Source organism: Mus pahari, chromosome 11, assembly GCF_900095145.1.
Source record: "Mus pahari chromosome 11, PAHARI_EIJ_v1.1, whole genome shotgun sequence".
NCBI lineage: Eukaryota > Metazoa > Chordata > Mammalia > Rodentia > Muridae > Mus > Mus pahari.
The window spans coordinates 1,791,473-1,806,145 of record NC_034600.1 but is presented as its reverse complement, the minus strand read 5'-3'; the positions used below and the strand labels follow the sequence as shown (position 1 = coordinate 1,806,145).

The 14,673-nt window shown below is 47.8% G+C and overlaps 1 protein-coding gene across 1 annotated transcript in view; it reads left to right on the top strand.

Annotated features, from left to right (window-relative positions):
- Ube2ql1 (ubiquitin conjugating enzyme E2 Q family like 1) overlaps positions 1–11,171 on the top strand; it is a 39,765-nt gene extending 28,594 nt beyond the window's left edge. The window contains exon 2 of the mRNA XM_021208434.1: positions 9,834–11,171. Within this exon, the coding sequence (XP_021064093.1) occupies positions 9,834–9,965 (132 nt within the window). The 3' untranslated portion in view covers positions 9,966–11,171. The remainder of the gene's footprint in view (positions 1–9,833) is intronic.
- Positions 11,172–14,673: the final 3,502 nt, after the last annotated feature.

Below are 14,673 nucleotides of genomic sequence, written 5' to 3'. Positions count from 1 at the left end.
CAACTGCCACCTCGACGGAACCTAGAATCCACAGAGTAAATGTTCCCACTGGGTTGGTCTGTGGACATGTCTGTGTAGGACAGTCTTGATTGTGAACCGATGCAGCAGGTTCCAGCGCACTGGGGCAGCATCATTCCCTGGGCAAGTGGTCCTGGACTGTGTAAAGAGCTGACTAAGCATGTGCCTGAGAGCTAGTGAGCAGTCTTCCTCATGATTTCTGATTGGTAGCCTTCCTGCCCCGACCTCCCTCAGTGATGGGCCGTGACCTGGAAGTGTAACCCACATAAGCCGCTTCCTTCCTTAAGTGGCTGCAGGACAGTGTTTTGTCACCATGACAGAAGGGAAGCTAGAGCAGGTGACACAAACAGATCAAGTCCTGAGGAAGAGGGGCAGAGATCAGAAATGGCCATAGAGCAGAACTGAATGCCTTGGAAATCTTAAGGTTTGTGCATAGTGATAGTTACAGACTTAGAGCTCCAGACTAAAGGGGGTCACCACTGGCAGGAGGGAGCTCCCTGGGGAAGGAGCTCCTGGTGTCACTAAGAAGCCAAGGCAGGAAGTACGTGTGGGGCATGGGGGCCACTTTCTTACTGTCTGTCCTATGGATCCCCATTCTCTCTGCTACTGAGAGTATTTAACACCCAAGATGCTCTTGTGAGGACCTGGCTGTGTGCCCCAAGCTTTGCAGCTTCCAGCATCTCACTGATCCGTTTGTGTCTCGGTTACTTCATGTGTGTAGATGGTTGGACAGTCACTGAGCCCAGCTGCTAAGGTGACCTGGCATGTCCAATGTGAAGACTGTCCCAGTCCGAGAAGAGTGACTCGCACATGGGAGGCTATGTCTACCGTCGGTGAAGTCTTGCTGTCACTCTACCATGTTGAGATACACTCTAACAGGCCCCACCCAGGGACTTGCCTGCTCAAGCAGAAGTGTGCTAGTGAGTCTCAAAACAGCAACTTTAAGATGATCATCTGATTATCAGGAACATTTTTAGCAGAAATGCTGCTTTTTCTGGGCTTGAGTCCTCTAACAAAATACCATCTGTTTCCATGCAGACTCAACAATTGCTAGAACTTTCTTTAGGATGGAGAGGAAAGTGATGTTCTGTATCTGTGAGAATCTGAGAACTGCGCCTTTGGCATTACCAGTGGCTGGGGAATTTTTATGGGAATGTTAAATAAAGTGCCTTCATGTCAAAAGAACCTCAGTTAACTCCATCAAAATGTACACAAAAAACAGTGGAGGTTCACAGAATTAAGAGTATACCTGAATCTGTGATTTGCTTAAGATTAGGAAAATACTTGGGACCACGTTAGACGATCTTTGGTCACCTAAGATTTCTTTCTCTTTGAGGTTCTAATAAGGAAACATTTCCTGTTGAGTGGAGTGGCTTTGCATGAAGATATTGTCCTCCTGGGGCTGGAGAGATGGCTCAGCAGTTAAAAGCATTGGTTCCTCTTCCAGGAAGAGGGGGGCCTGGGTTCAGTTCTAAGCACCAAAATGGCAGCTTACAAGTGTCTGTAGCTCAAGTATCAGGTGATCTGACACCCTCACACAGATATGAATGCAGACAAAACACCAGCACATGTTAAAAATAATAATAACAAAATTTTAAAATATTCTCTCCCCTGCACCAAAGAGAGTCAGATTCTTTCAAAAATGACCCATGATCCTTCCCATGGGAGGGGGGGTTAATCTGTTTACTGCATTCATTCATTCATTCATTCATTCACTCACTCATTTATTATTTCCTATACTAACTCATCTACCAGAGGTACCCTTCACTAGGGCATCCCACCTGAGGGATAGGACGCACAGTGCATCTTGCTTTCCCAGTGTCTCTAGCACCCCCTAGGGACTATTCAAATGGCAGTTACTTTTCCTTGGGGACTCTAGGCTGCCCCCTTAGGGCTCCTTCATGGATACACTGTGCCTTCCATTAAAGAAACACTTTTCCCAAATGCAGCAGCTATTAAGACAATAAAAGCAGGAGAGTTTTCAAGTTTTGTTGAGTTGTAGTCAAATAGCCATCTGCATTGGTTAAACTTTTCTTTTTTAAAAAAAAAAAAGATTTATTTATTTTATGTATAGAGGTGCACTGTAGCTGAACAGAGAGATGGTTGTGAGACTTCATGTGGTTGTTGGGAATAGAATTTTTAGGACCTCTGCTTGCTCTGGTCAACCCTGCTCACTCTGGTCAGCCCCACTCACTCAGGTCAACTCTACTCACTCAGGCACAAAGATTTATTTTTTATTATACCTAAGTACACTGTAGCTGTCTTCAGACGTGCCAGAAGAGGGCATCAGTTCTCATTACGGGTGGTTGTGAGCCACCATGTGGTTGCTGGGAATTGAACTCAGGACCTTTAGAAGAGCAGTCGGTGCTCACCCTCTTGAGCCATCTCGACAGCCCCAGTTAAACTTTTCTTGTCTCTGTGGTCAGATACCTGGCCCAAGAAGCCACTGGGGGGAGTAAGGATTCATTGTGGCTCACAGGTTGAGGGGATGAAGTCCAGGGCAAAGTGGCTCCGTGGAGGTGGTAGTGTCTCAGTAGAATCAGGAAGCAGAGGCAGACCTTGGTCCAGAACAAGGGCCAAGTCCTCATCCTCAGGGCTTGCCCCCCCCCCCAATCTATTTCCTCCAGCTAAACCTGCTTCCTAACTATATCACCAAGCACCACCTGCTGGGGACAAGGACATGAGACCGGACCTTCATAGTCACACCACCCCTTCACACATCTGAGGCCCCTTAAGAGCTGACTCTGTGGGTGATTTAGGGTCATCTGACCTGTGTGTCCTCGCTTGCTCTTCCCATGGCCCACAGAAGGTGCTCATTATACTGAAACGGAAGCTCACCCCTACAGGGGTTACTGACACATAGGACACAGGTTGGGCACTGGGTCTGGGAGAGCATGACTTCCCCAGGGGCCTATGGTCCACTACAGAGTGAAGTGAACTTCCCCACACCTGTGCTGTGTACCCTCTTCACAATAATTGTTTGAAATCCTTGCTGTGGACTCCTATCTAGCCTGCCATCCCTACCCCTCCAGCCTGAAGTTCTAATGTACCTCCAAAACGCAGCCAGCATAGACTTAGCACCTAGCCCTGGAAATCTGTTTTCTCCCTTATTTTTTTCTCTTTTATTTTATTTTTTCCTTATTTTTCACTTATTTACATGGTGGCCCACCATGTAAATCTTCCTCCAGCTTTGCAAGAAGCCCTTCTGCCTGGTGTATCCAGGGGCCTGACCAATGTTGTTCCTTCCTGGTTCTTACCAAGGTCCCACAGTCTCAGTGCCCTCCACTCTTCAGTCACCTTGGAGGTGGATGGGTCATGGGGTAGAATATCTGATTCCACACAAGTCCTGAGGATCATGTGAAGTCCCCGAGATGGCCCGTGTGAAACAGGTGAACAGCAGCCGTTCCCCAGTAACTACGGGTCTGTGACCATCCATCCCCACAGAGATGTAAGGGAAGTTAGCACTCTGGGTGGTTCATTTAGGACAATGCCTGCCTGGTGTTCCTAAGCAACTCACCCGCTCCAAAGGCATGCGTCCACCATCTTACCCCTTGGTGTCTGTCATTCTGGCTCTCAGCGTTGATTGCACTTGCAAAGAGTGACTAAGCCCGGGCCTACGCACAGAACTGACTGACCTCCAGACCAATCCACTCAGCCTGGGGCTCCCTCTGTTCCACAAAAGCCCAGGCTCCAGTCAGTGGTTATATCCCTTCAGAGCACTTACTCTGTGGTTTGGTAGCCACCACTACAGTGTTACACTTACACACACACACTAACAGGCTCACATATGACAAGCTATGTGTGCGTGCGTGTTGACACACATGGGCATTTACCCATTCACCAATATATACTCATAGGAATTACATACATGCACTTTCACATGCATGCACACATACTTAGGTCATGCTAAAGGCTACATATGCTCCAGGTCCTTCCATCTGATACCTCACCTTATCCCATCCAGTAAGGTCACATTCCTGTGGATCCAGTGTCCTTTTCTGTGGCTTGACAGCTGTGACCTGGAAGCCATCTTCTCTGTGTTGTGTCTTACCTGCCCCTTCAGGAACTAACAAATGGATTTTGCTTGGGATTTGCCTTGAATGTCCAACCTTAAAAGAAAGTCTACTGCAGGTCGGCCTCCTTTCAAGCTTCCATGTACCCAGTGTACATGTCTTCAAGCCAGGAGCCTCAGAGCTTTAGGTGCCTCCCCAGGGAGCAGCCTGACAGAAAGGAAGGCTGAGCAAACCTGGGTTTGGAACCTGTGCTAGACTGCAAAGTTCCTGACTCCTCAAAACCAGCAATTTCACTTCCAAAGGTTTTGAGAGTAAGGATCAACTCTGGGATTTGAGTTCAGAGGAAAATATCCAGGAGCCCTGAAACTCTCTAAGAGGACTCTGGAAATATTAGTATACACTCACAACTCACAGGCAAATGGGACATGGGTACCACAAAGGATCGTTTAGGAATAAAAACCTACGGAAGTTAGCAAAACAGAGATGAGGTGTTCATGTCAAACACCACAGACAAAGGTCTGGGAAGTTAGATAATGCAGTGCACCCAGGCTGCCTGAAGGCATTTTTATAACAAACAAGCAAACAAAACCTGAGTCATGATATCCACTTTAAAAGTCAGAATTGTGACTTTTTTTAAGAGATGGCAAGTAGACATTTCCTTACAGGACGAGGGCCTCGGAATAACTTGAAAATAAGACCCCAGTCATTGCTTTGCATATTGAAGCCTGGAGCTTTCTAATGGGATTTATGATGCTTACTTTACAGACAATGAAACTAAGAGCAGGTAACTTGCCCTATGTCACACATGGAGGGAGGGTCTAACAGCGAATCAGTGGAATTCTGCAACTCCTCCCCAAGTGCATGCACTCATGCACACACACACACACACACACACGTGTGCATACATGCACCACATGGCCTAAAAATTCCATGTCTAAGCCCACAGAGCATCTGGTCATGGCTCCCAGACTACAGCAGTTTATTTCGAGCCTTTACTTGGGGCTACATTTCAAAGCTAACTCCAGCGCTATCAAGAAAAGTCTCTGGGGACACAGGCACCTCCACATCCCTTTTCCAGGCTCCTTCCTTCCCTTCTTCCTTTCCTAAGATGGGCTGGAAAATGTTCAGGGTCTGATGGGTCCCAGCAGCCAGCACTGTCTCCGCTTCTGGGACACAGCCACATGCATCTGCTAAGTAGAACAGATGGGTCCAGGTCTCCTTAGTCGGCCCCGTGCCATATCTCGGTTGGGAGTGACTGTTCTCCCCAGGCCATTTGACATTGTCTGGATATGTGCACTGTCATACCAGCACCTAGTGACATGGAGCCGGATGTGATGTTTAGACCCACTCTGCACAGAATAACCTACAGCAGGTTTATCACACTCAGACCTCACTAATGCCAAGTCTGTCGCTAACAACAGACCTGCACCCCATAGTGTCCATGGTCCCAAGGCTCCCAAAGGCAGCCTCACTTGATCAGCCCAGTGCCCAGCACACTAAATGGATGAGGCCATGTCTTAGTCAGGGTTTCTATTCCTGCACAAACATCATGACCAAGAAGCAAGTTGGGGAGGAAAGGGTTTCTTCGGCTTACATGTCCATACTGCTGTTATCAACCAAATGATGCAGGACTGGAACTCAAGCAGGTCAGAAAGCAGGAGCTGATGCAGAAGCCATGGAGGGATGTTCTTTACTGGCTTGCTTCCCCTGGCTTGCTCAGCCTGCTCTCTTATAGANCCCAAGACTANCAGCCCAGAGATGGTCNCACCCACAAGGGGCCTTTCCCCNTTGATCACTAATTGANAAAATACTTTACAGCTAGATCTTATTTGGCATTTCCTCAACTAAAGTTCCTTTCTCTGTGATAACTCCAGCTGTNTCAAGTTGACACAAAACTAGCCAGTACAGGCCACAAGGCAATTGACAGTGACTCTGACAACCAAAAGTCCACGTGCAGGAGGGTACAACGGGGACTGTGCAAAATCAAAGAGGGCCAGTCTTTGGATTCACCTATTAGCGAGGGAGACGAGGGAGATGCCTTCATGTTTAATCATTTGGCTTCCCACACCCCTTGCTGCCAAAAGCCAGGACTCAGTAAACTGTTATCAGTACGAGCATAAGGCCCTTAGCTTCACTCTCAGAAGCCATACAGAGAATCATGGTGGTGCATATTTATAACCCTAATACTGGGGGGACAAAGACAGGGGGATCCCTAGGACCCACCAGCCAGGCAGCCTTGCCTAATCAGTGAGTTTCAGATAAAGTGGGAGACTGTATCAGAATATGAGGTAGATCACACCTGGAGAATGACACCTGAGTTTGACCTCTGCCCTCCATGCAGAAGCCCGAACACCCACATGTGCACGCGTACAGGCATGCGCGCGCGCACACACACACACACACACACACACACACACACACACACGCGCGCACACACACACCTATATTTTTAAAAGCCTATGGCAAGGCCAGATCACACCAAAAGCACATACAAAGTTTTGCTTCACAGGTACAGCCCCAGCCCCTGTGTTCCTGTTCACACTCTTCTCCTTCAGTGTTGGTCTGAGCCCTTGAAAGCTGGGGAGGCAAAGACTGTGTTCCCACTGTGCCACTTGGAGGAACAGCCTGTAGCTCTGGAGAAAGAGTGTCAGGAATGTTGTCACAGACTCTGAAGGATGATACCAAGCTCTTGCAGTGAAGGGGAAAGTGTCACATCCAAGTCTTTTCTCGTGAAATACAAGAAGATGGTTGAGAGGAAGTGAGAGTTATCCAAAAGAAATGTCTGAGCCTAGCCTCAGGTTATATGGAAACAGACAGGGGAGGTGGGTACTCTGAGAGTAAGACAGGCAGATCTTAATTCTCTCTCTCTCTCTCTCTCTCTCTCTCTCTCTCTCTCTCTCTCTCTCTCTGTGTGTGTGTGTGTGTGTGTGTGTGTGTGTGTGTGTGTCCATCCTCAGCCTCTCCAATTCCTTCTCTTGTCCCAGTGAATCGGTGACAAGTGCTTAGTTAGCTTTCTTATCGCTGCTCCAAAAGTATTGACAAAAGTGATTTAGGGAAATGTGGGTTTGTCTGAGCTCACAGACGCAGGGTAAGGTCTGTAACCAGAGGGAAATCCTGCCAGCGGGAAAGAAAGGCAGCAGCCTTGCCTCCCACCCTGTCAGGAAGCAGGGACAGATGAATTCTGGGTGCTCTTACTCAGGACCCCAGTTCATGGGATGTTGCCAGCCCCTTTCAGGATGAGTCTTAGCACACAGCTAATGCAATCTGGAAACTCCCGTATGGAATCAGCCATGGCCACAGGACAAATGGAAGCTGGTTCTGACATCTAATGTTGATGTGTGTAATAGCAAAGTGGCTAATCTGGAGAGGGCAACAGTGTGTCCCCACCGCAGGAGCCGTGCCTGAGGACTGCTGGGGGCTGAGAACCTCTCACCGGCTCTCACTAAGGTGAAGGCACTGAGCTACCAGCTCCTGGCAGCCTCTCTCCTACCACCCAATTGGCTTCGCACTGGACTCTGCGTTCATGATTCTCCCAGGAAGGAAAAGGGGAAACAATGGGCTGCTTGTTCCTCTGGGGTGTGTTGGTTGGATCTTCCAACAGTTGGGACTTTCACCAACAGGCAGTTTGTGTTCATGAAAAATGCCACAGAATACTCCAAAATTACTGCGAGCCTGTTTGTCTGGGTCCTTCAATTCAGAACTCTCTGTCAGAACATCCATGGTCTGTACTGTACAAGAGGAATTAAAGAGATGGCTAAAACATTCATAGTGTCCAAAACTATCTGTTCTCGCTGTATGTATAAATCAACTTCCTTGCACAAACACCAGTGTCTGACACCAAAGCTTTGGGCTTTGACCTTAGCCATGGCTGTGTGAGTTTTAAGTCTCAGTGGCCCCTACCACCCTTCATAAAAGTACAAAGCTATATGATTAAGCATGGGGCTTATACCCTGGCAAGACTTGGGGACATTATTACAGTCATCAGGCATTACTACAGTCATCAGGCAGCAACTTCCTTCCCTCCCCTCAAGTTCCTTCTCCCTTGGAAAGCTCATTGGGTCTGACTGGAAGCCTTTATAAAGGGTGTCAAGTGTCTGCATAGCAGAGAAACAAGTAGACCAGGGTGCCACTGTAAGTACAGAGCGTGCCTCCCCGAGTCTCTCTGTTGTGAATGAGAAGACTCCCATTGGACAGGAAGGGCACGCTCCGAATTCATACTCGCAAGCTGCTTTTCCTCCCCAGGTTCCTGGGATCTTAGCATCATTGTCCATAGATTCATTAGTCAGTCCACTTGGTTTACCAGAGAAAGCCAGAGATGCTACAAGCTGTGAGCTGCCAGCTTCTGGTCCCACAGCCTGGGTAGACGCCACCCTCGGTGTATAGGTACATGGTGGCGCAGGACCGTGGTGTCGTATGGAGGCCTGTCTCCAGTTCAAGGCCTAGCACAATCACACTGTCACATGAGTACCCAGAAATGCAGACAGTCTGTGCAGTTACCATGAAACCACAGGAAGTAGGAGGCACCTGAATGAAGGTACTGGCTGGCTGATGGAAGGCAGCCGTATTTGGGGAGGGGTATTTGGGTCCCAGGAAAGCCTGAGCCTGGTTAGGCATGTGCAAGCATGTCTTCTAGGCCAAGGGGACAATTCAGGTGAGCTGCCTTTGAAGAAACTAGAAGCCTAAGAACCTCATCAAGCTGTCCAGTAAGAGCCCATTGTCACCCCTAATTCCTGGTGACAATCCACAGGCTCTTAGATATATGTTCTTTTTCGATGGTGAAGCCTCTTTTCTCATTCCTCATGGTCTAGCAGGCATGTCCACTGCTCAGTCTTCAGGCTGCATGTGACAGAGGACAGCTGTGAATTTGACCCAACATGAAAGCATAAAATCCCTGAAAATACTGTAAAGTGTTTTTGTTGTTGTTCTTTTGTTTTGGTTTTATTTTATTTTTTTTACATTCTTTGTCACTCGGTTTTGTGGTTTTCAAGAGTGAACTTTGTAGATGAGAACGTCTAGTCACAGTATCAAATGGTTGAACACACCTCGTTTCTTCTCAGACTTGTCTCAGCCGCCTTAAGATAGACCAGGTGCTCTTGTCCACTGTAGGACCCAGTCTTTAGTTCTTCAGAACACACTCGGGGGTTGGCCCTGATCTCTAACCCTGACCCCCACCTGCTTCCCAAACGATATAACGCATGAAATGGCAGAAGTTCAGTGTAGCCCTGGCTGTCCAGGAACTCACTCTGTAGTCCAGGCTGGTCTCAAACTCAGAGATCCGTCTGCCTCTGCCTCCCAAGTGCTGGGATTAAAGGCATGAGCCACCACTGCCCGGCTTACATTTTATTTTTTTAATTGTATTGAGAACACATAATATACATCTCTCTATATAAATGTATTTATTTCCATGACAATCACAGAAAACCCAGAAGTCATGCTTGAAGCATGAAGTTCCCGTGAGAATGCTGTTTGCTTCCGTCTGAACTGATGTTATTTTCCTAAGGGATCCTTCAGCTGTATCTCTAGGATGCAGGGAGACCGCCTTCCAGCCTTACAAATGGAACCAGTTTAAACAAAGCAGAGGGCACCCTAAATGCTTTACAGTCCCTGGCTCCACAATGCACCCTCCACCAAAGCTGTAACGCCCCACATCAGACCCATGAGAGTGCCCCCCCTTGCTTGTCAACACATGTTGATTCAAAAGTCAGAAATGGCCTACCACCTTATGTGCCTTTGACAAACCTTTTAGGAGACAAAGATCTGCTGCTGAGCCTCTAACCTGGTGTCTCTTTCCATCTCACACAGGGACGGATCTGCAGAAAAGCCGGCAAGTCAAAAAAATCCTTCAGCCGCAAGGAAGCCGAAGCAACCTTTAAGAGTTTGGTGAAGACACATGAGAAATACGGCTGGGTCACCCCACCCGTGTCTGACGGCTGATGCCTGCACGTGCCCCAGACACTCGAGCCGCCCGTCCACACTCCACCCTGCCATCTCCTCCACCGCTGTGCATCTTCCACCCTTTTCTACTCCAGCCAGAACTGTGTTCTGAATGCAAAGGACACACTTAAGTTATTTATGAACTGACGCGTTTACGGAGAGAAAGAGCAAACTGATTACGTTTCCATATTAAATGACCATCTCTAAGTCACGTTAGAACAAATGTTGAGTTGACAACTTTCCCCAGTCCGCCCCCCTCTGCCCACCTGTCGAATTGCCCTTAGCTTCTTTCCGTGACAGCAGCCTGGTGAGCAGCCCGGCGGGAACTCAATGCCCCGCCCACTCCATTTCCATATACAAGGGGGCTGTTCGCAGTCAGGAGAGCGGCACACCACTGGGCCCGCCAGCCCCTGTTTGCTGAGATATCTCTGTTTCTCTTCCTGGCAGGTCAACATAACTTGAAGAGTATCTTTCTTTCTGTGGCCTGTGGTCTTCTGTGATGACATTTAGACCTCATTCATGCTATGACCTTTGGCTCATGAGAACACAAATCTAACATTGCCAGGTTTTAGTGCTGACTTAAAAGTACAACTGCCCACTTGATTAAAATGTGCTCCCGTGCTTATCTTGTTCTGTGCTGCTGTTCGAAGATAAACCAGTGCCATTTGATGAGAGGCAGGGGATGCTGCGGCCACCAGGGGGGGTTCAGGACATGAGGTGCCCCTCCCTGGGCGCCCAGATCAGCAGATGGCCAGCGGGAACAGTCTCTTCAGACATTAGGAACACTCCAGCAACAGCGCTTCTGTGTCCGTCTCCTCTCAGCCACCAGAAGAAGACAATTTCCCCTTTGCTGATATCATCGGACTCACTTTGTCTTCCGTGTTAGTGACAGGAGACACCAGAACTGCCAAAGGACACCAGGTGACACAAGGGGACTTGCATGACCCGGTCTGTTACTTCACCCACTAGTCACTTGTGTGTCCCTGACTTGAGGCAAGAGCACCCTCGCTGTGGTGTGACCTCCCCGTTATTTAATCTCCCCACACTTTCATTTTACTCTTCTGTTAAATCACCTAGAACTTTCTAAGAAACTCCATGAAATGAGGAGATAATGTTTATGACAACATGCAGACAGAGGTAAAATGTTCATCCCAAGTGGAAAAATCTTATTGGACACATTTTAAATAAAACCATGCATACCTGACACCCAGTCTCGAGAATCAATCATGGCGGGCTAGGCTTCCACTGGAAGTCTGTCTGTCTCTTCCTTCCTTCCTTCCTTTCTTCCTTCCTTCCTTCCTTCCTTCCTTCCTTCCTTCCTTCCTTCCTTCCAGTCTGTCTGTCTGTCTGTCTGTCTATATATCTATCTTCCTTTCTTTTTTAATAAATGTAGATGTTTTGCCTGCATGAATGTCTGTGAACCACATGCATGCCTGGTGCCTTCAAAAACCTATTAGAGGGCATTGAATCAATCCCCCTTTGAACTGGGCTCACAGACGGTTATGAGCCACCGTGTAGGTTCTGAGGATTGAATCCAGATCCCCTGGAAGAGCATCCAGTGCTAGTAAGCAGCGAGCCAACTCTCCAGCCCCACTGGAAGTATTGCATCTGCATTTAAAGTGTTAATATTTCAGGCAGGGCCGATACCAACACACATGGGTCATGAGCAGCATTTTACAGGCAGCAGACATATCATAGGAGCCCATACCCTTACAAACACCTGGGGGACTAAAATGGATCCAGGAAGCCGACTAGAACCTACCAGAAAGCATGGCGTGGCTGGCCGAGCTCAAATGTTGCCACTTGGTTTTTTCTAGCTATGAAGGGATAGTCCGCTTCTTGGCTAACTCCATGCAATTACTTGGGCAGGGTGGGTTTCGCCTTGTTCAAGGATGCTTAGGGACCCAAAAAAACTCATCTCAAAGGACAGAGAGTGACTTTCCCCAGTGTGTGTGGATGCCAACCAAAGATGCTTCTTATCACTCTTTCTTTTGAGGCAGGCTCTCCTGCATTCCTAGCTGGCCTCAGCCTCATTATGTAGATGAGACTAGTCTTGCTCTCGTAATCTTCCTGCCTCCACTCCCAAGTGCTAGGACTGTAGACTTGCATCACCTTGCCCAGTGCCTTCAGAACTGGGCCTTGGACACAGTTTCATGGATGCTAGGCACTTACTCTTCCAACTCAGCTGTGTTTCCAGCCTCCTGACCACTTTCTTACTCTCCCTCAGACACACAAAGCAACGGCTGGGCTCAGAGGACAAGATATTAAAAGGGATTTGCCTGTTCAAGTTCCCCCAGAGCTGTCACCGGCCACCGAAACTGGGTGGCCCGTGAGCATGTGCAACTCTCCATCCTGAACACTGACTGGCCTTTGTACCTGTGGCTGTCGGGTCTTACGGTGTGTGCCTTCACGTGCAGACTTTGAGAAGTCAGGACAGAAACTGTTCCTCAGATAACTAGGGGCCCAGTCTCTAGGTAATCTCTTATTCCAACCAGCACTTTCAGGAGAAACAAGACACAGGTGCAGAGCTGGGTCACTGCATTTTATCTGCTGGCTGAGCGAAGAACTTTTCTTTCGTTATTCCAGGGTGGGATTTACCAGAAGTATAGCCAGAAGACTTGGTATCACCCCACTGGCCCCACGACTGCCGTCCACCAAGTGGGAAGGCGTGACACCCCATTTTATTCTCCCTCGTACCTGGAGCTTAGCTTGTGTTGCATGGCATTTGTATGATTTTGTATACATTTAGGGGACAGATCAGTTATTTGCTTTGAGAAATGCAGTTTTTTCAGCCAGGGAGATGGTTCACTCTCCTGCCTGCCATGCAAGCTGGAAGACCTCAGCCATATCCTCAGAGCCTACGAGAAAAGCCATGTGTGGTGGTGTGTGCCTATAACTACAGCCTAGGTGGGATTGGGGGAGGGGGCACAGACCCCCCACATCTCATTGGCCAGCCAGGGTAGCTGATTAATCATTGAGCTTTGAGTTTACTGAGAGACCCTGTTGGAAAACAATAAGGTGAACATCAACCAAGGGCAGACACCAAACACCAGGCACCGGACTCCACATGAGTGCGCAATACCGCACTCACCAAGAGAAGTTTTTAATACAATTTTTAAAAGACTGAAATGGGTGATCTTTTTTAAATTTTAAAAGCACTAAGGGATTCCCTTATAACACAAATATTGCTATGACTCTGTCCACCAGAAGCCACCTTCCCCATGGTCTGTGCCAGGGCAGGCAAGAGTAGATGCACCATGCCCTCCACATGCCTCAAGGTCATGCCTGTTGTGGAGCCCAGTGTGAAGAGTAACCTCACTCCAGACCTAGAGTGTTCCTCGAGTCTCATTTCCACAGAGCTAAGAACTCTATCTCCCTTCAGGTAAAAAGGAGGTAACTGGACAGTGGGCAGAGACACTCGGAGCCCACCATCTTCCCTTGCTAGCTAGAAGTCAAATCAAGCCAGAGGTCACAAAGTCATGAGAACAAAACCCACAGATAAGTGAGCTTCTTCATGGTGCAAAACCCTTTCTGCAGCAGAGGACCCTGAATACCCACCACAGACTGCAGATGCCAGGCTGGAACCTCACGTGGTCCACCAGGTAACTTTGTAGCAGATGAAGGGTCACTGGCATCTTAGAAATCCTTGAGTGAGCCCTATTACTACACCCACCACCACCCAGGCTACACCGGGGATACTCATGTTAAGAGTCACATTCATAAACATTCATCATTTTGTGATGCAAGCTTTAGCTCCAGATCTTTCAGTTTCCATGGTCATACTATCTATTAAAATTGGGCCTCATTGCTTTTGGAGAAACAAGTCTATAAACCAGTGGAAATGACCCTGGGTTGCAAGAGAAAAAAAAAAACTTATAGTCATATAATTCTGATGGGTCCATTCACCGGCCTGAACTTGGGTTTTCATTGGGTGCCATCTCTTAACCAGATACATGCCACATTGACACAAGGGTTGGAACGACAGTACTTTTGAGATTAAAGACTAGCATGTGAACTTGAAAGGCTCACCTCACTACATTTGGTAAGTTATCATGCAATGACATGCTGTGAACGGAACATGATTAACAAGCATGGTAATTAAGTTGTGACTATCCTGTAACTCCATTCCTTCATTTACAGCCAATCCCGTGCATTGAATCAGCCCTGGGGGCTCCCCGTGGCATCAGTGTCCTCTCACACATGGGACACTTGAGAGTTTGAGAGGCAGCAATAAGGATGACTCATAAGAAGAGGTAAACATATCACAGATCACATCACTCAAGTTCCAAGCCAGACACTTCCTCAACAGGAGACTTTGATTAAGAAAGTGAGGTTTATCCACAGCTGACTGTGGTCCACATCCTCACTACTCGCATGGTGCATGCTCATGGTTCCTGACACTTCTCATCACATTCGGTCAATATAGCACCAGTCCTCCATGGTGTCTGGGAAACACCCAGGGAAATCTGTTCCACTCTAAAGCAGGAGGTTATGTGGATGGAGCCTCTGCAACTGCAGCTTTTGGAAGCCGATGTGAGGGGCTTGTAACCACAGTCCTTTATTTATTTATTTATTTATTTACTTACTTACTTACTTACTTACTCACTCACTTACTTACTTGTCCAAGATCTAGAGACATTATTTAGAGATTTACTATTATCTAGATTTATTATTATCATCTATTAACTATTATTGTTATCTAGTAACT